General features: G+C 43.3%; 1 protein-coding gene across 1 annotated transcript in view; it reads right to left on the bottom strand.

Moving 5' to 3' along the window:
* LOC144721564 (uncharacterized) overlaps positions 1 to 24,915 on the bottom strand; it is a 65,584-nt gene that overhangs the window by 7,902 nt on the left and 32,767 nt on the right. The window contains exons 23-39 of the mRNA XM_078599282.1: positions 23,810 to 24,024; positions 23,378 to 23,460; positions 21,224 to 21,348; positions 19,915 to 20,036; positions 19,057 to 19,189; positions 16,090 to 16,305; positions 14,937 to 15,104; positions 14,524 to 14,661; positions 13,702 to 13,763; positions 12,314 to 12,428; positions 11,278 to 11,354; positions 10,701 to 10,830; positions 8,786 to 8,970; positions 7,335 to 7,425; positions 5,664 to 5,820; positions 4,012 to 4,196; positions 144 to 293 (exon numbers count right to left, since the gene is read on the bottom strand). Coding sequence (XP_078455408.1) covers positions 144 to 293; positions 4,012 to 4,196; positions 5,664 to 5,820; positions 7,335 to 7,425; positions 8,786 to 8,970; positions 10,701 to 10,830; positions 11,278 to 11,354; positions 12,314 to 12,428; positions 13,702 to 13,763; positions 14,524 to 14,661; positions 14,937 to 15,104; positions 16,090 to 16,305; positions 19,057 to 19,189; positions 19,915 to 20,036; positions 21,224 to 21,348; positions 23,378 to 23,460; positions 23,810 to 24,024 — 2,352 coding nt within the window. The remainder of the gene's footprint in view (positions 1 to 143; positions 294 to 4,011; positions 4,197 to 5,663; positions 5,821 to 7,334; positions 7,426 to 8,785; positions 8,971 to 10,700; positions 10,831 to 11,277; positions 11,355 to 12,313; positions 12,429 to 13,701; positions 13,764 to 14,523; positions 14,662 to 14,936; positions 15,105 to 16,089; positions 16,306 to 19,056; positions 19,190 to 19,914; positions 20,037 to 21,223; positions 21,349 to 23,377; positions 23,461 to 23,809; positions 24,025 to 24,915) is intronic.

The following is a 24,915-nucleotide window of genomic DNA, read 5'->3' as shown; positions in this document are numbered from 1 at the left end:
AGTAGCACCACCACCACCATAACAGCATTACCATCAATAGCAGAAGCAGCAAACAATTCACAGCTACCACCAATCGCAAGCACGACCATTAACAACATCGGCAGCTTATGCCACTATCGCTGGCAGCACTGCGATCACGGTACCTGGTCTGCGCTCCAACCCTGCGTCTTGGAAAGTTTCCCCACCAAGTCGATGCTGCTGAGGTCAAGCTCCTGGATCTCGGCAGGAGTGAACGCCAATGCCAAGTTGCCGATGTTGGCCAACGTGTCCGTGGATGTCGGCCACTTGAACACCTGTTGGAAGAAAAAGCGAGAAGGTCGCGGGCCTCTTCGTGCGCACGTATGATCCGTGAGGGTCGTGGGGGTCATCTGGCCGCTCTTCGAAACGCCCATCAGTAGCGAGTTGTGGAGCAATAGTACAATGGATTTTTCCGTAATGCTGTACAGGGTTTTTGTTGGGTTAGATTGCGTAAATATAAATGTGTCGTTAAACTCGCCACCACCCGACACAGCCAATTGGTAAGGTTTGTCACGTATATAAAACATGCCAATTCGTTCCGAGTAAGTACAGCACACCGGTGTGTTGGAGAGCAAATACACAACATTTACAATCTGAGTATGACGTTTCGCCAGTAATTACAACCGACATCATCAGGCGGCAGCCAATAAATCCTCCTGTTTCGTTCCTTAGAGTGATAGATGGGATGACGTCAATTGTGAGCCCATCTTGTGCGAAGTGGGGGGGGGGGGTTAATGAATGCACATAAATTACAATGGGTAAGCATTACCGATTGGGTTATTCATATGGTAATCAACGAACATTATGTATGCAAATTTGTGCATGTGTAGTGACGTTATACGGATCACTACGGCGCTTTGCGCTGTGTGTGTTGTGGAGATAACTAGCAGGGTACAGTACCATGCACGTGACGGGCAGGGGTGAGGTATAGGGGCACGTGAGGACAAGTCGGGTTAGGGGCCATCCATAAATGACGTCACGCGATTTTGGACAAGACCCCCCCTCAAATATGATGTCACAAAGCTCTGCCCCCCCCCCCCCAAACCATATTTCCATTTTGAAAATAAAACATTCTTCAAATCGCTTTAAACTATTGTCATTGTAGTGCGTATTTAATGTGGCGCTGCACTCTGATGTTGTAGGAGAAAACATTTATTAAAAAGTCGATTTAATTAAGTAAAACGTGTTGTCTATCTCTTAGGTTTTTTCGGTAAAGTCACGTAGGTAAAAAATAAAGTTTAATTAATAAAAGTAAAATAAAAATTCACGACGTTTCGGAGGCAACACAAGCTTCCGTCTTCAGGTGGAACCGTCACAGCACGATTGCTATATCAAGTATCTTTACTTAGTATCTTTACTTGATACAGCAATCGTGCTGTGACGGTTCCACCTGAAGACGGAAGCTTGTGTTGCCTCCGAAACGTCGTGAATTTTTATTTTACTTTTATTAATTTTTATTTAATTTTTTACCTACGTGACTTTACCGAAAAAACCTAAGAATATGAATCCTTGCAGTCACGAAAGCTTCAAATCTAGAAGTGTTGTCTATCGTCACAAATGTCTGACCCCCCCCTAGGCGCGTGACGTCATTTATGGACGGCCCCTTAACAGAACGAGGGCTGTTCTGACCAGAGATATCGTTACCCTGCGCGGAGAGGATAGGTGTAACTAGCCCCGTCCGAAGTGAGCTAGGTGATATCGTCCCGTGTGTAATGGTGTAGCTCTGTGTGAATACAAGTCGTTGCCTCCGAACAGTGTGCCTGCAAATGATAACACTACACAAGCACATTGTTCTTGTTGCTGCACTGCTCTCTGCTGCACACAATGTAGTCATGCAGGGGCAGCAGCAACAGCCAATGATAACCTGTATTGTGCATTGGGTGATAACCAGTGCCGGATTATCCTCGTAGCAAAAGTAGCTACTTATGATACGGGACACGCATTTTCAAGGGCCCCGCGCTTAATACTTTCAAGCTATCAATTCCGGTTCAGTGATTCTGCACTCGCTCTTACTATAGTACTATACCGCCTTCAAATTTTATGAACGACTGGGTGTTTAAGGTTTGCGATTTGCCGTATTATTTGACTGTATAGAAAATGAAAAAATACAATTCATTCTAGATTTGAAGCTTTCGTGGCTGCAAGGATTCATACTCTTAGTTCTTTCGGTAAAGTCACGTAGGTAAAAAATGAAATAAAAATAAATAAAAATAAAATAATAAAATCACGACGTTTCGGAGGCAACACAAGTCTCCGTCATCAGGTGGGACCGTCACAGCCAGATTTGCATTTTTTACCCACGTGACTTTACCGAAAGAACTAAGAGTATGAATACAATTCACTATGCAAGTAAAACATTTGTGTTTTAATATTTACGTGTTTTTATTATTATTTATGGCCCCTTTATAACATATGCTACAGGCCCCGCACTAGCTTAATCCGGCACTGGTGTTTATCATGGTAGTCGCCGTGCTTCCAAGCGCTATCCAGGCTGAACACGAATCCGCTTTCAGAATTCTGACGGGATTGGCCGCATTCAGGGTGATTTGGCTCACAGGCAAGGTGGGACAATGTTCCCCCCACCACCCCAGAAAAGTGTAAACATGTACGATGATGACACGTTGGGAAGGACTTAATAAAATCATATCCAATTGTATGTCACTGTCTAAATGTAGTAGTATATTTGGTATTGCTTTATATTATGCCTCTCATTTCAGCATCAGTTCCTTCGAACACAGGCATTGATGTGCTGCCAGGGCCATTATTTGCAAATTCTGAACGTAAATGATTTAAAGCGTAATAAAATCACTAGAAGAAATACCGGTTCATTTAAGTTAATTGTACCGTTTTTAATAATAATAATAATAATAAATCGTACTTCTGCACCCTTTCTAGCCCCGCCCCGTTTTACATGGCCACGCCCATTATGCTACTATCCCAGCCCACACAGCAAGGCACCTCTTTCTAATGGGGAACTGTGGTGGCGAGATGTTAACTACCTCGCCTGGTATGCAGGAGGTCGTGGCTTCGATCCCGACCCTGATGCCTGTACACGTATTTGGAGTTTGCATGTTCTCCCCGTGGTCACGTGGATTTTTCTCCGGGTCCTCAGGTTTTTCCCTCCACATTTGGAAACATGCGTTTTTGAGTAATTTGCTACTATAAATTGCCACTTCAGTGAGCTATCATTTGTGGCCAGGTCGCTTCTGAAAACGAGCTATATATATAGCTCAGTGGGCCTTATCTGGTAAAATAAAACGTTTTGTTTTAGTTTTGTTTATGTTGGCTCCACCTGTTACTTTTCGGTCCCAACCACTCGCATATCAACCGCCACCTTTGCCCATATTAGGAGTCGAACATAAAGCCATGTATTTTATTTTAAGCGGAAAAAAACATCCAAAGTTTAACAAAATCTTCGGGTCACTGGGACAGTCATTTTAAAATCACCAGTACTCTCTCAACCAAACCGGGACGCTACTCTTTGTAAAACTTCACAAGCCCATGTTTGCATTGTTTTGCTTGCACACTAGGATTACCTGTTTTTTTAATGAATCTATTAACAACCAAGTTTCCCTTGAAAAATATATTGTTCTTTGGTCTCATTGTGATCTTAATAACAACAGCTATCTTCTTATACAATCATTGGACTCTTATCTAGTTACAAACAAAGACCATCTATGATGTGGTACAAGTTTAAGTAAGGCAATTGTCAGCTTGTCAAAAATAATTTGCAATGCACTGCCTCTTCATATCTGATCTTGTCTGACTACATTCCACTTCAAACCAACTGCAAACATTGAGGGCCAAAGAGAAGAACAAACAACATCTCACTGAGCAAAGATTGAACGCCCTAGTTGCTAGAAAAGAGATCACAGGGATGGGAATGAGTGAGATTAGAAGGGAGAGATGGGGGAATGTGTTGAAGGGAGTTGAGTGAAACGAATAGAGGCAAGGAGTCTGGCATTTGGAATTTGGGATCCTCCATCTCCTTACCGACTTGATCTTCGCCTTGAATACAGTCAGCTGATCGGAGGAGAAACTGAGCTTGCCGAGGTCATCCACGCTCTCGATAAACACGGCGTCCGAGATACAGCCACCCAAGTCTGCTGCGCTCATCTGTGCCAGCGCCTGGCCTCGTGTGAGGATGTCCTGCCGGGTCAGCTGGGCACCGGAACAAGCTGCGGAATGGGTTCAGTAGTGTCAGCACTTGAGTGTCCCGAGGGCTGTAGGGGCTAACCAGCACCCCCCCCCCAAACTCCCCTACCCCCACCCCCTTAATTCTCAATGTACTATATTTAAATTTCGATTTAAAGCTTTCGTGACTGCAGGGATTCATCTTCTTGGTAGTACTAATCACATACCTGCATTTCCCATATCCCCTCCCTTTGATGCTGCTAATCCTGCATAATGCACGGGCATAAGTAGTACTAATCACATACCTTCATTTCCCATAAATATGCTAAATTCCTCTTGATATGCAAATGCCTTTGTCAAGGCGCTCTTCCCCCTCCAACCCAGCTTAAATATACACTGCCAAGCATGGTGGTGTTCATTCAGACGCTGTCTTTCTGACAGACCTGTTCTTCACCTGAGGACGGCTGCTTGCGTTGTGGCCGAAACGTCGTGAGAATTATTTCATTATGTTTCGATTTAAAGCTTTCGTGACTGCAGGGATTCATCTTCTTGGTTCTTTCGGTAAACATAATAAATTATGTTTTATTTTTATTATTTTATTACTTCCCTTCTACGTGACTTTACCGAAAGAACCAAGAAGATATTTCATTATGTTTTATTTTTATTATTTTATTATTTCCATTCTACGTGACTTTACTATATTTAACACCAGTTCAATGGCATCAAGCCCAGACATTGCAGTGGGGGTAATGACACATTGTAAGTACACGCCGTGATTACTGCTCTAACAGACAGCGAATGATCTGCTGTGATATGGTTAATTTAATTTGCAAGCTTCACTCAATGTGTGAAGCCGTCTGCATTAGTTGAAGGGCACTGGGCAAACGCACAGACATTGGTACAATTAAATCATGGCCATGGCAGCCTTTTCTTATGTACATAGGAGGTGAGAGTTAGAGAAGAAATCACAAAGAGACAAAACCAGATCCTACCCTTACTCATTCTGTTTAGATTTTAACATTTGTTCAAAGTTTGTTTCACACTGACTGTGCCTAGTCCATCTGAATATTGTCTGCCTCCCTTTGTAAAAGATTACGCTTCAAGTTTGGGTGCTGTAAGCGTGGGTACTTAAAATTGTCAGATTAATTTATACGAGATTCATAATTGAACTTAAAGAAGACAAAGGGCTCGATTCACGCACTAGCCGGGACACGTGGTAGTTTTGCCCTTCTTCTTGTTGTGTCCTGCCACCACAGTCAAATGTTTATCCAGCATTGGGCCTGGTCTGAAGCTCCAGCGAGGTCCTTTATGTACACGCATTCTCCAGGAGGCAAACAGACCCACAGATGTCCCATGGTCCATGTTTGACCACAACCGCATGTGCCAGTGTCGTTAGAGTAGCCCCACTTCAGCATGTTGACTTTTGAACTCCCGACTCCCGACCTGCTTTACGCGTTTGACCTCATTTTCGCTGGTGTGACGCAACACACACACAAAGCTGGACGACTTACTGGCGCGCTTCTTCCGTCTGCCGCTGGTGCCGGACTGCGATTTCAACCTCACTTGGATATTTGTCAGGTCGGGAGAGAAGCGGAGTCGCTCTGGCGTCACGTCCATCACCTGTGTCTGTGCGGTCACGTATTCAATAAGAGCTCCCAGCGCCGTGGTCTAGAGGGGCACGGGGAGTTTGGGAGGTCGGGGGGGAGGGGGGGTTAGAGCTTAAAATTGAAAGTACACGAGTTCAAATCCTGGGCAGCAGTTGAATCTGCTAATTAAGCATGTAACAATTAACGCATTTAATATAGGTAGGAAGAGCCTTCCAGATGGCCACAGAAGCACATCTGAAAGAGAGCAGTGACCATCTTTGTTCGAGTGGTTTATCACGTTGAAATGTATAGCAGGCAAATACTTTATGTTCGTTTCTAAAAAGTTAAGTCACTTAGGATTAAAAATTCTACCACAGATGTGACCACAGTATTTCAACGCAGTTCAAACTTTAGCACGTAGCTTCTCACAACCACACATGATAAAACAAATGTAGTTTTCTGGGTTGAGCTGTGTGTTGAGCATTTCATCTGTCAAGCTTTCACCACAATGTACCACCGGCATCTCCAGGAATTGAAGCGAAGGTTCCTGCGGCAGTGGATTTGGCCGAACATTTAACAGCAATCACAATTAAATTTCGATTTAAAGCTTTTGTGAGTGCAGGGATTCCATCTTCTTGGTTCTTTCGGTAAAGTCATGTAGAATGGAAATAATAAAATTATAAAAATAAAACATAATAAAATAATAGAATAATAAAAATCAAACATAATATAATTATTTTATTATGTTTACTTTTTATTACTTTATTATTTCCATTCTACGTGACTTTACCGAAAGAACCAAGAAGAGCAATCACAATTTATAGGAGGTGAAGAATACTTTGCGGCAAATAAAAAATCTTCTTTGATACCCCTTCATGGCAGATGAATAGGATACCCTTTCCGTGATGAGTACCGAAAACGGTACACACCAGGGAACTGATTCCAATTTACAACAGCGACTTTGGCTAACCATCGAACAAAGACGGTCATTGCATCACTCGCTTTCAGATGCGCTTCTGCGGCCATCTGGAAGGCTCTTCCTACCGATATTAGGAAGCCACTGGAGAGTAGGCTCTAAGGAAAGCTGTCTCTGGTGTGGACCAATCATTTTCAAGGACAATGCATAAATTATCAGTGTGTTTTTTGTTTGCATTCAGACTGCAAGTACTGTGGTTAATGTAAACATGATTCCTTGCAAAAGGTTTCAGTTTTGTCGCCAGAAAAAAGGGGAAAAACCGTATTATTATATTTTGGTACTGGCAAAGGAGGCCTCATGATGATGATGGAGCTATGCCCTTTTTAAAATCTAGATTAAAAACTAACTTCTTTAGATTTGCTTTTTGCTTTTTGTTTGCCCCCCCCCACCTCAAATTAGCAAGGTTGGCTACACACAATGCAAAAGAGGCTGAACATTCTTCCACACGTACCTGGCACAGGGTGACTTTGCTTTTTAGTGAGCAGTTCGGTAAGTTATATAATCGAGCAACGTAAATGATCCAAAAATATGAGCTGCCCATACAATTTGAAACAACTGAAATTTTTAAACCTGAAACTCAGAACAAAGAGACACGGGTATATTTCTTGGTCCATGCTTACTGATGTTATGCCAGTGAGCGTGTTGCTGGAGAGAGTGGTGACCATGTCGCCCATGTCCCGGAGGTTCTGATACGTCCACGTGGATGATGCACTGTGAAGAGAAAGACGGCGCAAACATTCGTATATTGCGTCTCGACATTTAAATAAAAAAAATTCTTCATCGGCCCATCGGCTTTCCAGACCGATATTATTCAGTGGCATTTGTTTAAGCAAAGAAAAACCCCGGCAACAGTTTCAGCCTTCTGGGTCTCATCAGCAGAACTATGGTTGATATACAAACGCTGCTGGGGTGCCAGATGTTATTGGCAAAAGCACTCCATCTCAACTATGGGCCTTGTTCAACAAAAAAAAAAGCTATATTGTAAACATCTATTTCGATTTAAAGCTTTCGTGACTGCAGGGATTCATCTTCTTGGTTCTTTCGGTAAAGTCACGTAGAAGGGAAGTAATAAAATAATAAAAATAAAACACAATAAAATAATTCTCACGACGTTTCGGCCACAATGCAAGCAGCCGTCCTCAGGTGAAAACCACGTCCGTCGAGGCGACAGAGTCTGAATGAAACTGCTCCAAGCTCGTGTGCTGTTTCATTCAGACTCTGTCGCCTCGACGGACCTGGTTTTCACCTGAGGATGGCTGCTTGCGTTGTGGCCGAAACGTCGTGAGAATTATTTTATTGTGTTTTATTTTTATTATTTTATTACTTCCCTTCTACGTGACTTTATCGAAAGAACCAAGAAGATGTAAACATCTAATTATATGTTTCTGTGGAATATATATTCGAACTCATTCACCATTATCATTATCAATATTTATTTTTATTTAGTATTTCCTTTTCACCCCATTGTCAATCCATTGCTGGAAGAAGGCCTACCATGCCACGTTGGTCATGTCAGTTGTGTGACCATACTCCACCATTCTTGTCAATGCAGGTTGGTGCACAATTAGAGGATATGCAGAGTAAATAACTCATTGACCGACATTCAGTTGGATGATTGGTTGCACGATGCATGGACGCGCATTGACTGCGTACATTGGCTGATAAACCGAATGAATGCATGGATGGGGGACATATTTCTCAATCATCCAGCGGGTGGGCTGCTTACGAGACAACTGAATGAATGCTGTCGCGAGTAAAATCTAAAAGTCCAGTTCTGCATTTGCTGGCTAACACTACTGCTGACAAAGGGGCCTACACTGGAAGGAGTCCGAGATAGCCCCATCCACAGGGTTCTTTTGGGCCCAAGATGTCTTAAATCACATGGCATTCCATTTAACTGCGGTATACCCATTTATGCTACCGTTTGGGCAGACTTGGAGGATTTAAAAAATTTGTCAATTGTATCAACTGCTCTACCAGGACAATCGAATCAAACCAGCAACCTCTGCATTGCAAGTCCAGTGTGCTAAAAATGACATTACTGCACACCACAACTGTAGATGATACACACCCATATTTTGAGATGAGCTTAGCCTCGATGCTGGTGGCTTGCGCAGCCGTGTAGACCTTGCACTGCTTGAGATTGTCCAGGATGCCGATGTCGGCGCTCTGGATCTGTTCACCGCTCAGCTCGCACGACAGATTCCCCAGGACTGCGACATCACTCGCCGTCAGACTCAACCCTGTCGGTTTATTCTGTGAAAAGGAGGAGAGAGAGAGAGAGCACGGTGCAACCTTAAACACGGAATAATGTGTGCATATATACGGCAGATCAGGGAGCACAGGTGGTGCATTTACCGCACCTCCGATTAGCACGGTTGATTACGTACAGTGCGAAATAAGTTCAACATACATACCAGTCATCTTAGTTAACCCATAACACCTAGGTCTGTCCCATGACTTCTTTCCAGCAAGCACAGTGGGGAGCACAGGTGGTGCATCTGCGAGTCATCTTAGTAAACCCACGCACTGGGGTCTGTACGTGACCTGTCAACGAGCCTTCGACACTTCATGTGGCTTAAAGTGCACCTAATTTTAAATGAAAACACATTTGCACAGCATTTGCAACTGTGACATCTAGTATACATTATATATGAACTGGTGGTGTATTTATGTGGCTGACTAGGTGTGTCGAATCTGCCTCCCTCCCCGTGGGCACCGAAGTGCAATACCCCTGGTTTGTCAGCAGAATGCAGTAGAGCAAGGTGTCGACTCATATCATCTGTCCCTTGTGTATGGGATATTGCGTTTCCCCCTCGCATGAGTGGGTTTTCTCTGGGTGCTCCAGTTTCCTCCCACACGTTCAAACACGTATAAATATCTAAACACATCTTAACATTCAAACTAGATTTGAAGTTTTCGTGACTGCAGGGATCCATACTCTTTGGTTCTTTCGGTAAAGTCATCTAGGTATAAAACAAAATAAATTAAATCACGACGTGTCGATCGCAACACAAGCAATCATCATCAGGTGGGAAAACCACAGCGTTTGGCATTGCTGCTGCATTGGTGTTGTTGCTTTATTGCTACTGCAGCTTCTTTGTTGTAGTTCCCCCCCCACGCATCCCCAGCTCTCTCAGCCTCCCACTTCCAGCCCCCCCCACTTCCCCCCGTCCTAGCCCCGTGTCTCCCTCTCCTCGCATCCACGCAACGCCCCCCCCCTTCCCTTGCCCCCCCTCCCCCTCTCTTACCTATATAACCTCTTACCACGGTATCTCTCTCCCACTTCAGCAAAAACATTCTTGCTGTGGTTTTCCCACCTGATGATGACTGCTTGTGTTACTATCGAAACGTCGAAATTTAATTTATTTAGTTTTATACCTACGTGACTTTACCGAAAGAACCAAAGAGTTCATCTTAACATATCGAGAACTGCAGAGCAACTGTTGGCGCCGGCTCATCACCTAGCAGCCTTCCAGCTTGTCTGTGCTTCCTTAGTGATTGTGAGATGCAATTAACATGAACGACAGGATATAAAAGCCATCATTAGATTTAAATTTGTGATATATATACAGCAAATGGGAACACAAAAGTCAACCTTTCGGCACCTTTCCCCATGGCGCCTGGCCAGTGTGTAAGAATCGGCCAAATATAAATATCGATTTAAAGCTTTCGTGACTGCAGGGATTCATCTTCTTGGTTCTTTCGGTAAAGTCACGTAGAAGGAAAATAATAAAATAATAAAAAATAAAAATTCAACATAAAAAAAAAAAATTATTATGTTTTACTTTCATTATTTTATTATTTTCCTTCTACGTGACTTTACCGAAAGAACCAAGAATAGGCCAAATATACTCTGAGAGGGGCTCTCTATGGGCCCCTTCCGTGGAGGCCTATCTGCCAGAATTAGCGTGAGCATGCAATTTCAGGGCTGCACCTTTGCCGCACACTCGTAAAACGCCACGACACGACGCACGGCCACCTACCAGGCACGACAGGGCCCTGGTCAGCAGACTGGTCCTCGACTTGTCTTTGGGCAGCTTGTTGATGTCGGCCTTGCCCAGGCTCGTGAACAATGGGATGCACGCCGGTTGCTCAATGGTAAACTTTTTGGCGCTGCAAATCAAGGAGACAAAAATACAGCAGCAGTGTCCTTCGTGGATAGTGAAAACGACAAGAGTTTCTATAAAAAAATACTTTTTCGAATGGTGCAGGTTTTTTTTACAAGAATAATATCGATATGTGCGAGATGGCACAATTTAGCACGGCGGTTTGTGCACTGTCTAAATGTTACCGTACATCAAGATGCTCTCGATAAAAAGTGGACATATCCTAATTGTTTAATAAAGATAGTTTTAGCTATTTATCAACCCTGTAGGCATCAGAATCTGTTTTTAGACTTCAGGAATCCGATGAGCTGTGAAGCTCTTTTTTTACAGATTTCTAGTAAAAGGCAAGCAGGTCACTAAATATTAATAAATAAATGCATTATATAAGTCCTATTTTTCAACAACCTTCCTATTGTGGGCTGCTTGCTCTACCGCTGAGCCACTCGGTACTTACTCCACATATATGAGCACTGAACTGGGGACATCTTGATCCAGATCCACGGATGAGAGGCCACTTGCCAAACAGCTCGCCTGCATTGTGAACAAACCACAGCAATCACAATCATTTATGAGAGGCACCAGAAAAAAACACAATTATAGAACTTTCTGTAAATGAGGAAAAATCCATTGGGCAAAAAAGTGCGTGCGGGCTTGAACCAATGAAGAGTAATATTAATGAATCACACAAAAGCGACGTGATTGTGAACACAGGATCAGGCCTCTCATCATGCGTTTCATGCCATGTAACACCAACACATTTTGTGTATCCTGGACACAGCATTGTTTTAGACCGCCTGCTCAAAAGTCAACATTTCCAGCGAGATGATTTGAGAGAACAGAGGCAGAATAACCATCATTCAATATTTTCATGCTCAAATGTATCACTGGGCCTCTGGTGGTCCTAAGTTTGCGATGAAAAGCCGACATTGCCACCTCAGTGGGCTTCCACTTGATTTAAGTCCACCTGGTTTTTAAGTCCGTATGCTTATTTCCCACATTATCCACCCCAATGAGATTATAGACTGAGTAAACCCATAATGAGGATTTGCAATATTACAATAAAATATGAATTTGCAGTAAAGCTAAAAGCTCGTGTGGCAGCTGCAACACGCGTTTTGTTTTTGTTTGTTAATTTTATCGTTAAAAAAGAAAACTATTTGTAGTGTAATGGACATTTCTTTTTTGCGATAACTTTATTGTTGTTTGTGCCTTTTGTTTTGGTGCCATTTCTTTATTTGTTCATTCATTTTTTATTTTGCTAGGCTGTAGGGTTTTCATTTGCTGTACATAGGTTTTCGTCATATAATATATAATTAATGTACAGCGTTATGGGATGCAATTATCATCAACGTCGCTAGAAAAATATAAGTATTATTATTATCATTAATCCCAAGTAGCAGCCGCACAAATATTTCATTTGCGTTGCCATTGACAGAAGAACGGTGACGAATGTCAAACTGCTGTGGGATCATCATATCTTTAGACGCCACCTGAGTTGGAGAGAGCGAGCCGCCGTTTGCAGAAATTAGGGTCACGAAGGATTTCGCAGTTTCTTCACCCGTGAGGTCACTGCACTGAAATCCAGGCAGCAGGTTCGGGGCGGTTCTGGAATGTAAAATGCAGAGCATTGTCGTCACATGCCACCTCACACACCACCTCACATGCCACCTGGCGTCACCTCACACACCACCTTACACATGCCACCTCACACATGCCACCTCACGCAACACCTTGTGGGGTTCAGATTGTAGTTCTCAAACTTTCCGGTACGGAGCCCCCAACACGCCCCCTTCCCCACCCCCCAATCAATAATACTGATATGGATCAATAGTGATCCCTATGCGCCGTCGCTTAGCCACACTCATGGCTCTTATTGGTGTACACGAGTTGCTGGGACATATCGAACACACTGATGTGGATATCATAACGGGTGTGTCCCCTCTGGCTTCAAAACCCAGTTAGTCTCGACAACTGGCTGTCATACTCTCTGGCCACGTTCGCTCTTCGAGTCCACTTACTTTGCTTAACCCTCTAAATTAGACATCCCTTAATCACCACCATCGTGACATAAAGAAACAAATATACAATTGTACCACATAGTACCCTCCTGCAGGCTAATGAAGCCCTCTGTTAGTAAAGTCACCGGCGTGGTTTACCCCCCACACCCCAGAAAGGAATGGGAGCTGCTGAATGAAGGCTTAGATACACTCTGCCAGAGTTCGCTAAGTGATGATCCGAGAGTAAGATGTAGTGGCCTGCTGGGCTGCGGCTCGCCAGGAGATGTGGCCATCGGAGACAAAAAGAGGTACAGATTTTTTTGAGATGATAGGGATGGGAGAGTTGTTGGCAAGAGTTACAAGTTTTAGTGATTTGAAAGTCACATAAACAAGGGTTGTATAGTCTTCACCTGAGGACGGCTGCTTGCGTTGTGGCCGAAACGTCGTGAGAATTTTATCTTATTATGTTATATTATTATAATTGTATTATTTCCCTTCTACGTGACTTTACTGAAAGAACCAAGAATAAGGGTTGAGAGATGAAGACCGCAGACGCACTTTTGTGAGATGGAACATAAATAAGAGAGAGATGAGAGACATGAATGCAAGAGGTACACATCAGTTGTCACATGTACGGATGCTTTGTGACATCTTCATCTCTGTACCTCTGACATGACGTGGCTCGTCCCATGAAAATGTATGAAGCTGCAATCATATCATCTCGGATTTTTCATTATTCCTCTCGCTGCCAGACCGCTATTTACAACTGTTCTTGTATTTTTAAATGTGGAAGGCACACATGAGTTGCGCGATTGACAACTTAAAACTATCATACCAATGGCCTCGTGCAAAGAAAAAAAAACATTCAATAATGTACTTGCCGAATTATTTCGGTCCAGTTTGCGGGCTGAGTCTTCACCATGTTGCCGACCAAAACCAGAGCCTGCAGAGATAATGAGGGTATACATGTGTCATTTTGAATAAGAGCAATTGTGTTTACAAACACAGCTGCAAAAAACACACACTTCAAAAGCAAACTACAGGTAACAGCGATGTCTAGCGGAATCTGAGGCCACCGTGCAAGTCAGGGCTTTTATTCCCCCAAGTGGATTGTTTAAATTGATTGGATTATTCTTTGTTTGATGATTCATTGACTGAGTGAGATATGAGACGGCGTTAAATGCTCTCAACATTGGTGCCTGCAAGTTGCACCTTGCATGATACTTAGCCAAATAAATAAATACAATCCTGCCATGGTGAAATGGTGAGCAAACGCGACTTGCAGTCCAGGGGTCGCCAGTTCATTCTCCAAGCGTGGCAGTCGAAACAACAATGCAAGCTTCTTAAATCCCCATCGACACTTGTCCATCCAGCAGCGTAAATAGGAACACAATCGGCAGGTCGCGTTACGTGTAGTGGGGTAAAGAGTGGACATTCCCACCTTTTTCCGTACATCTGGCAGGCGTAAAATACCCTCTAGTGGGGCTGGCTGGCTCTCTGTAGGCTCCGCTAGTCGAGGCCCTTCCGCCAGCGATAGTGTTGCCAAGATATTGTAGGTCTGCACCTTGACCTCTCTTTATCTTTACTGTATTACAATGGTAGCACCGCACGGTCAGATTCACCAGCCAAAAGATTGTGGGATTATTTCGGCTCAAAGATGTGCTGCAGGAGTCTGGGTTCACAGAGGCATGGCTCATCCTTACCTGTCCTTCTGACCACTGCCCTTTCGCAAGGTCCTTGGGCATCGAATTATTCACAACCTGCAGTCTATCTGCGGGAATGTGGGCCAGCAACGATGGCGGAAGACTATTAATCAGTTGCGTCATAGGTTTGTTCAACAGCTGCAAAGAGAAATAATAATAAATGTTGGTATGAAAAAATATATAAAAACAATAACTCTCCAATGCGTCACCAGGCTGTAACCGCGTGGTGTTCAGCATGATGACTGACCTTTGGCTCCACGTGCTGGGAGCTTCTTCAACACGTGGAGCGAAACGTCGGACAGGAGGTTGAGAGAGTCAAAGACCTGCCATATGGCAGAGGACTAAATAAGAAAAAGAGAACTTGGCCCAATAATCTTTTCATGAGACTTGACCTTTAATACAGTTGGACCCACCTTGTTGACGATAACCGACTGGACACCATCAGGAATGGTCGCAACGTTATCGGGGTTGCTTTTTGTCGCAAAGGCTAGGAGCTGATTCGAGTCCAGATTGGTGAAGGTGCTGCTTGGTACTCCAGACACCAGTCCCCCCAGCTTGGTCAGGGCATCTGCATTGTTCAGCTTGGGACACACGTCGCGTGGAGACAAGCACAAGGCAAAGTCAGACCGTCTCTCGGATATTAGTGGTGCTCGTCACGTAGTGCGGGCCGGCCTGTCGCCAAAGATAACTCCATCTGATCCCACTGCCCCTGCTTCACGTCGCCACGCTTCGCTCTGCACCAGGGTTCTTGAGTTCGCCAGTTCGATTCTCTCTCTCTCTCCCAGAGTGGCAGTTGTGACATTTTGGAAAGTTTCTAAAATCCTCACGGCCTCTGCCCACCCAGCAGTATAAACGGGTACTGTAAACTTCCAGTTGATCGGCAGGTGGCGCGGGGACTCCCCCCCACCCCCCCACCCATTCCCAGATGTCTGGTCAGCATGGAAGAGTAGGCCTAAACACCCTCTAGAGGGGCCTCTTCAGTACCCCCTGTAATGGAGGCTCTTCTGCCAGCAGTTCCGTGAGCAAGAAATTGCAGCCCTGCACCTTTACCTTCCACATTTTTATCCTGATCAACAATGGGTATTTTGCTTCAATCTGGCCCTGTTTCATGCCAGCAACATATTTGCTGTCCTGGTTTTCCCAGGACATCCTGTTTTCGAAGTAACTCTACTTAGTAATCTTTCAGTCTTCCAAGAACAATAAAAAATCCCGGATTTGTATCAGATGCAGCACACATCCCGACTCTAAAGACAACGCATTAAAATGTAGTCCATTTTTTTTACATATTCAGCTTCCCATGCAATGTCTCAGTTTTTTTTGTGTCCCTCTGGTAGCAACCCGAGTGTTGAAGTGGTGGTCGAACTTAACAGATCCTGTCTGTCATCTAACCGATACCCACTGGGAACCACTGGTGAGTTTTTACCCCCTAAAATTCCAAAGGGCGACTTCATTGTCTCTCAAAGACACCCGCTAGCTAAAGCGACCTCATTCACTGCCTTGAACAAAAAGCATACCGGAGAGAGTTGTGCTGGCGGGATTCTCACACGCAACAAATTTCCAACTCACGTTGAAGTTCGCAGCCTTCAGTTTCCGCACGATGTTTTGTGCCTGTCCCGGGTTCCATCCTGTTTGGTTGCTGAGAGTGCCCAGCACCAGCAGAGCGTTGGTGCTGCTCAGATTCTTGTCGATGGCATTTAAAGGAGCGTAAACGACTGCTGATCCCAGATTTTGTATCGAGGCTGGTTGCAAGTCTGTGTATTTGGTCAGAAGATTCAATGAAACCTGAAAGGATTGAGAAAAAACAGTTGGTAAGAGTCAGGGTTTCATTTCTCATGGAATATTTTCCCAACTCCCCCCCTCCACCCACTGCATACATATTTTCCAGAGCTCAGCCCCAACAAGCTCCAGCTGAAATTAATCTGCGGAGAACGTGACATCAGAAGTATAGAGGCCATTATTTAAAACCACGCGAGAGCCCATTTGAAACTAAAAGTATGTTCATATTCTTGGTTCTTTCGGTAAAGTCACGTAGAATGGAAATAATAAAATAATAAAAATAACACATAATAAAATAATTATTTTGGAAATTTTAAAACAATACAAATAAAACATAATAAAATAATTATTTTATTATGTATTATTTTTATTATTGTATTATTTCCATTCTACGTGACTTTACCGAAAGAACCAAGAAGATGAATCCCTGCAGTCACGAAAGCTTTAAATCGAAAAATAAAAGTATGTTATTCAAGAGAGACCTGGGTCATAAGAAAATAAATACCAACAAATACAAAAAGCAATCAAATATATCACACCATATGCAAAATATGCTTCAAATCAAATTGTCCGATATTCACCCAATTTAATCTATTTCGAAGCTAAGCTGGTTTGAACCTGGATAGCGCTTTGGATGGGTGCCTACCATCACAAACAGATTGTTATAGGCTGCGGTAAAACTATGTGGTGGGCAACAGAGGGCAGTGATGCAAGATAGTTGTACTATACTCTAAGCTCCCCTTGTCTACGTTCTGCACCTTCACCAACTCACACTGACTAGCGCAGTGAAGTATGGTCAAATAACCCCCATGACCAACGCAATGTCAGGGAGAATCTCATCCATCAGTGACTTGAAAACGGGGCTATACAGTATAACCCCTCTTAACGACGGTAATTGGTTCAACGAAACCGGTCGTGAAGTGATTTGGTTGTTAAGCGAGTATAGGAAATACACGTTACAGGCGTAATTGGTTCCGATAGCATCAAATGGAAACAATGCCCTAACGCTCATGAATGGACGTCGCTGATTGGTCGTGGCCTGGTCAGACACTTTGGAGCTCTCTGATTGGCCGAAATTGGCGGTCGCGTGCTCGTCGTCAGCCCGTTGTTAACAGGGGAATGATCGGTAACCGAACACATTGGGCTCTATGGAGGCCGATCGTTAAGTGATTCGTCCTTAATAGGGGTGGTCATTAAGAGGGTTCTACTGTACATGTACATGAAACAAATAAAAATACCGTGAACATATTAAGTGCATATATTTATTTTTAGCATGCATTTTGCAATGACACGTAGTTCCTACTTTTTTTTACTTTAGCTTTTAAATTTTAAATCGATTTGATGACCGCGACATGTTAATTGCACTGATGCAATGCCAAAAAAGCTGTGATTAAAAAAACAGTGATTCCATGTAATTTGAATAAGTGATTTTGAAAAACATACAATTTTTCTCATCAACATTTAAATTATAGCTAGTTTCACAGACAAATAAAGCAGCAACAATGACAATTTGAGTTTATCTAAACTATTTTTATTTTACCAGGTAAGGCCCACTGAGCTATGTAGCTCTTTTTCAGAAGAAACCTGGCCACAATTGATAGCTCAACGAAGTGGCTTTTCAAGTGGAAATTTATAGCAGCCAAATACTCTAAACTCATGTTTCTAAATGTAGAGAGAAAACCCGGAGGACCCGGAGAAAAATCCACGCGACCACAGGGAGAACTGCAAACTCCAAATATACACGCGTGAGGATCCAGATCGAACCCACGACCTCGTGTATACCAGGTGAGGTCGTTAACATCTTGCCACCACGACCCCCTAAATGCAATCTCAATGCACTCGCAGATCAGTATGCTTTACAAAGGGAATACATGAAGGTCGCGTTGTGGGGAGGGGTGGTGACGAAGGGGGTCAGGGCCAGGAAGCATGTGAGCAGAAGCGAGATAAAGGAGGCAGTAACTGCATAGCACTGCCCAGGGGACTATGCAACCACAGTCCAGCGAGTCCATCATCGTCAACAACGATGACGCCAACAACAATACTCTTTGGTTCTTTCGGTAAAGCCACGTAGATAGCAAAATAGCCAACGGATCACGACGTTTCGATAGCAACGCAAGCCATCGTCTTCAGGTGAAACATTACAGCAGGCGGACTGCTGTGGCAGGAGGAAATGTAGCGAGAGAGCTCCTGCACCCAGAGGTTATAGACGTTTCATTGAATCTTCTGACCACATACACAGACTTTTTGTGGTGAGTACAACCCAAGGGTAAGTGGGCGGGGCTAGAGATGGAATTTGCAAGTCAATGTAAGGCTAGCAAACGTAAGGCTAGTAGACGTCAACTAATTAATTTGACAGAGGGAACAAGGTGATTGAGAGTAAAAAGAAAAAAAGATAACAAACTTAGAAATGTAATGCAACTCAGAGAGGGTTGTACCCACCACAAACCTATATAACCTCTGGTTGTAGTAGCTCGCTCGCTACATTTCCTCCTGCCTCAGCAGTCCGCCTGCTGTATTGTTTGACCTGAAGATGATGGCTTGGGTTGCTATCGAAACGTCGTGATCCATTCGCTATTTTTCTATCTACGTGACTTTACCGAAAGAACCAAAGAGTATTCATTCCTGCGGTTACGAAAGCTTCAAATCAAGACGACAACAATCCCAAGAGGCAGCCGAGGGAAAGCCATGGTAGCAACAAATTAACTGAATGTCATACTTGTGTAGTATGCACTACACTTATATGCAGGTGAAAAGTACCTTTTCTTTATCTCTGGGAAGTGTGATGGAATTCAAACAGTTGCTGAGATAACTCTCCAAACCTACAAACGAAGCAACTGGGAGGCTGCTGCCATATTCTCCAACGTATGTGCACAGAAGTGGCTTCGGCACGCTGATCCGGCAGACACACACACACACACATGCACGCGTGCATGAAGATGCATATTCAATGCAATAACAAGCAGTGCATCTGTGATGAACATTATTGTCAGCAAATAATCCCAAAAAACCCTTAATATGGGTTATAAATAAACGCTCATGGTGATTTGCCATGAACTGACACTGTTGGCCTTTGGCTAAACTATTTAACATTTAATTCACACGCACATTCTACAATCATCCATTTTCTTGGTTCTTTCGGTAAAGTCACGTAGAAGGGAAGTAACGAAATAATAAAAATAAAACATAATAAAATAATTCTCACGACGTTTCGGCCACAACGCAAGCAGCCGTCCTCAGGTGAAGAAACAAGTCTGACGCTGTCTTCTCGACAGACCTGTTTCTTCACCTGAGGACGGCTGCTTGCGTTGTGGCCGAAACGTCGTGATAATTATTTTATCATGTTTTATTTTTATTATTTTGTTACTTCCCTTCTACGTGACTTTACCGAAAGAACCAAGAAGATGAATCCCTGCAGTCACGAAAGCTTTAAATCGAAAAATCATCCATTTCTTTACCGCTGAAGGTATTTACACGGAAGTGTGACTTAAGTCATCGCCACAGTTGCCACACACAGCCTTGCGGCAAAAGCACCTCCGATTCGCACGGTTGGCTATGTACGCTGCGATATAAATTCAACATTCGTACATACAGAGGAAACGTTGTGAGGTGTCTCACCTGGAAAGTGGCAAACTGCTCTCGTTCATCATCTGCACCAAGTAGCGCCTCAACTCCATGTCCATGTTGTTCGGTGTCTCGAGCAGCTTCAGCGTGCTGGCGTCGACAACAAACGTTTTCCGCTGCGCAAAATCCATTCCATGTTAGTTTGCTGTGTGCAGGAATGGGCGCCAAGTGTGACGGTGAGCGCATCTGACTTGCAATTCACAGATGACTACAGGAGTTCGATTTGATCTCCTGGTTGCGACGATTGAAACAATGAGGGCATTTGCCGTATCTGCCTTCCGTCCACCCAGCACCTTCAATTAGCACACTTGGCTACGTACGGTGTGAAAGAAGTTCAACATCTTTGGTGGAACGGCAGGTCGTACGCGGTCACCTAATGTGTGGGTATGCCCACCTCTTCCACGACGCCTGAGCAGCATGGGGTAGGTTAAATACCCTCTGTAGGGTCTCTCTCGACCTCCCTTTAGTGCAGGCCACGATGCCAGCAGTGATGCAATTAAGCCAGTACGCAACTGAAACTTTGCTGGGTTTTTATTATTATATTTACTGCAGAGATAGTGCGGTGTCATAGTTATTGAGTGCAGTATACTACGGCAAAGCCAAGTTCGATTCCTGGCCACAGTTATCATCAGTGGTAAATTATATCTCGACCAGTCCTGGGTTTCCCCCCCCCTAACTGACTTGCATTGACTAATGAGGTTAAGTATGGTCATGGGGAATTCCTCATCCAGCAGTAAATTAGCAAATGGGCAAACACTATTCCATTGCATCTCCTCATGTCACGTGTGCGATCTGTACGGAATGTCGCGGTTCCCCTCCGCACGTGTGCTGGGTTTTCTCCAGGTGCTCCTGTTTCGCCCACATGTATAAACGCTCACCAATTGGCTAAAACATATTCATATATATAGAGCACTGCAGAAGTTGGATAACTGTGCGTGCCGGCTCACCATCTTGCTACCCTCCAGCTATGCTGTTGTTCCTCGGCAGTTGTGAGATGCAATTTGCATGAATGACAACACTAGATGTGAAACTAAAATATCTGTAATATTATGCAACAAGATGAGGCGAGCTGTGTATCTGCTTTTACGTGGTTTTAATTGCAATACTATATACATTTGTATTGTTATTATTATTACATTATATTGCTTCGGGTACATCGCTTTGTTTATATATTCAACTAAATGTTTTCTATATTTACACGAGGCTATGTGTTGGGCATTCACTTCACTTTATCCATGTAAAGTTCTCTGAGAAGCCTTCAATTGTTGTGAAAAAGATCCATTGACTGATGGTGGAAAGTTACCTGTGTGGTGTCTTGGACAAACCCGTTTAAGTCAGATAGCTTCGAGAGCAGGAAAGACTGCCCCATGTTGTCAACAATCCAGCTGTTCTTATTTGCAAAGCATGGTGGCTGCGTTCCTGTTTTGGCTGTGGAATCACAAGTTACGTATCATTTGAGATGGAATCATGGTTTCATTTCTCGCTCCATATTATCCGGTGACAGGCTGGCCTGGAGTAGAGATTATCTGAGTAAAGTGTTTGCTTCTATAACAGTAAAAGGAGCGCCGATCCATAACAATCATAACTATTTATATAATTCTGTATTCCTAGAATCATATTAAAACAATACGTGTCATATTAATGCATGAACATGCAAGCAAACAAAACATATTTAAAAGCAAATACAAACTCTTTTATTTTATTTGATTGCCAATGCAATTCAAGCAACAACATTGCGGGACAGTTTTGGCTGAAATTAAGCACGTGACATCGTATTCAGTGGAGCACTTGGCAAGGGGAGCCACACTGATCCATTAATCTAAAGCATCAAACTGTTTGGCAGCCTCAGATATAGAAACATGTAAAGTGTGCAACTAAATCTTTCTCAAATTTAAAGTTACCCAATCTATCTTTCCGATAAAATGTTTGCATCCTCCACATGCACCGAACATCAACAATGTTGAGTTTATTTTCAAGCCGCTTTCCCTCTCTATCCTACTCCCTCTACTCCCTCTCTTTGATGCTGCTAATCCTGCATAATGCACGGGCATATTATGACTTTGAAACCCCCCGCCCACCTCCTACGCATTCCACAAGTAATGACTAATCCCATATCTGCATTTCCCATAAATATGCTAAATTCCTCTTGATATGTAAATTATTTTGTCAAGGCGCTCTTCCCCCTCCAACCCAGCTTAAATATACGCTCCAAGCCTGGTGGTGTTTCATTCAGACGCTGTCTTTCCGACAGACTTGTTCTTCACCTGAGGACGGCTGCTTGCGTTGTGGCCGAAACGTCGTGAGAATTATTTTGTTATGTTTTATTTTTATTATTTTATTATTTCCCTTCTACGTGACTTTACCGAAAGAACCAAGAAGATGAATCCCTGCAGTCACGAAAGCTTTAAATCGAAATTTTATTGTTTTATTTATATTATTTTATCATTTCCCTTCTACGTGACTTTACCGAAAGAACCAAGAAGATGAATCCCTGCAGTCACGAAAGCTTTAAATCGAAATTTTATTATGTTTTATTTTTATTATTGTATTACTTCCCTTCTACGTGACTTTACCGAAAGAACCAAGAAGATGAATCCCTGCAGTCACGAAAGCTTTAAATCGAAATTTTATTATGTTTTATTTTTATTATTTTATTACTTCCCTTCTACGTGACTTTACCGAAAGAACCAAGAAGATGAATCCCTGCAGTCACGAAAGCTTTAAATCGAAATTTTATTATGTTTTATTTTTATTATTTTATTACTTCCCTTCTACGTGACTTTACCGAAAGAACCAAGAAGATGAATCCCTGCAGTCACGAAAGCTTTAAATCGAAATCTAGCCGCTTTTTTAGGGTCCATCAATGCAGAGATTTCTCTTGCCTCCAACGCTTATGTCATTCAATTAAAGTTGACCTCTTTACTCTCCCGAAGCAGTTCATGTAATATATAAAAAAAACTCCATCCTGTGAATGCAATACGGCTTAAGTATGGCTTAGTTAGTATTACAATTGAATGTATTGGAAAATGTCAACAGCATAAATAATTTCGCCAAGTCTGAACTTTCAGTGGAGTGGTGGCACGGTGGTTTGTGCATTATTATATGACCTGAATTCGATTCCCGGCCATGGATCATTTTAGTTGTGAGTGATATCGGAACTCGCCCTGGGCCTTCCATAAGTCGACTCAGCTTTAAAGGAGAACTCGGTGCAGATGTGCAAACATCATATTAATGCATGAACATGTAACCACCGTGCCACCACTGCAGATGTGTCAATATCAGCACTGGAGAGAAACGTGGCCAGGTGTGATGCTGGCTACACTTCCCCAACACTCTATATGGGGTGGTCTTTGGTGGTGGTAGAAGATTTGCCAGTAATTATAGTAAGTAGTAGTGTAGATCATGCATTGGTGAATGTGCAATCGAGTGAGAATTATTAACGTTCAAAAATCCATACCTTTAGTTAGATAACGTATTATCCACTGGTAAGTCGCCTGTTTGGTATCGTTACTGCTCAACCCAGCATCCAGTTTTCCAACACTGAAAATAAGATGTGTTGCCGTTATCATGAGCAGCAACAGCAGCAGCATCAACAGCAACCACACCATCAACATAACTAGCAGTGGCAGCAGCAGCATTATCATCATCACCGTCTTCTTCATCACCAATGATGATCACTTCGCCCACCATCAGCAGCTGCAGTATCATCATCAATGGCAATCACTTGGTCAAGAATCACAAGTAACAATATTATTTCATCATCAGCAGGAGCAACAGGAGCAGCAAACATCTTACAGCAACGCCAAACAAAAGCGTAGAAACGCAGCATGCATCAGACACCAGTTCCACATATGTTAGCGTGCATATTCATGTTCTTTAAGTTACTCACAGAAAATTAAAGTTATCGCAGCTCATCGCGAGCGGAAGATCAGCCACGTTGGCGGCCGTGATTCCCGGCAGGATGAGTGGAGACAGCCGGTCCACAAACCACGTCTTCACGTCCGCATCGATGAAGGATTTCACGGCGGAGCTCCTGTTCATGTTGTTCCAGGCCCCTTGCATGAGGGTGGCTTGAGAGGCCTTGGGCACCGTCTTTCCTGCCGCCTGTGATCAAAATGATCGGCTTCAGGAACCGAACAAGGCTTCCACTACGCGAAGCGAAACGTTGGACATCATACAATGGTGGGGTACCGAACCCCTCGGGGGGTAGGGGAATGGGGGAGTGGGGGAGGTAAAGGGGGAGAGGGTCCGAGCGATGTATGTGTAGTTTCTAATATTTATAATGAACAGGAAAGGTTATTCAGGGTTTCATCTTCTTGGTTCTTTCGGTAAAGTCACGTAGAAGGGAAATAATAAAATAATAAAAATAAAACATAATAAAATAATTCTCACGACGTTTCGGCCACAACTGAGGACGGCTGCTTGCGTTGTGGCCAAAACATCGTGATAATTATTTTATTATGTTTTATTTGTATGATTTTATTATTTGCCTTCTACGTGACTTTACCGAAAGAACCAAGAAGATAAATCCCTGCAGTCACGAAAGCTTTAAATCGAAATTTATTCAGGGTTTGTTTGTTTTTTTCATTCACAAGTGGAGCCCGGCCTTACCAGATCCTAATCTCGAGCTGCCACTGGCCAGGTGGATCGGTGTAAGAGTGAGCGGCTCACAATTGGAAGGTTCTGAGTTCAAATCCAGGTTCGAAGTGGATGGGTTGACTCAGCCCATTATCCTATTTCATCTGGAGTAAATAAAATAGGTACTATATTCTTTGTGTCTTTCGGTAAAGTCACGTAGATAGGTTCAAAGAAAATAACAAAAAAATACGACGATCACATGTGTTGTGATCGTCGTAGTTTTTTGTTATTTTCTTTGAACCTATCCACGTGACTTCACCGAAAAACCCAAAGAATATGTGTAAGTCAGCTGTGGTTGTCCTATGTATAGACTCACGCCCGCCATGGGCATGTGGAATCCACTTCTGAGGGCTGTAA

The sequence above is a fragment of the Lampetra planeri genome, chromosome 1, assembly GCF_965212315.1.
Source record: "Lampetra planeri chromosome 1, kcLamPlan1.2.h2, whole genome shotgun sequence".
NCBI lineage: Eukaryota > Metazoa > Chordata > Hyperoartia > Petromyzontiformes > Petromyzontidae > Lampetra > Lampetra planeri.
This window is presented reverse-complemented; position numbering and strand designations above follow the sequence as displayed.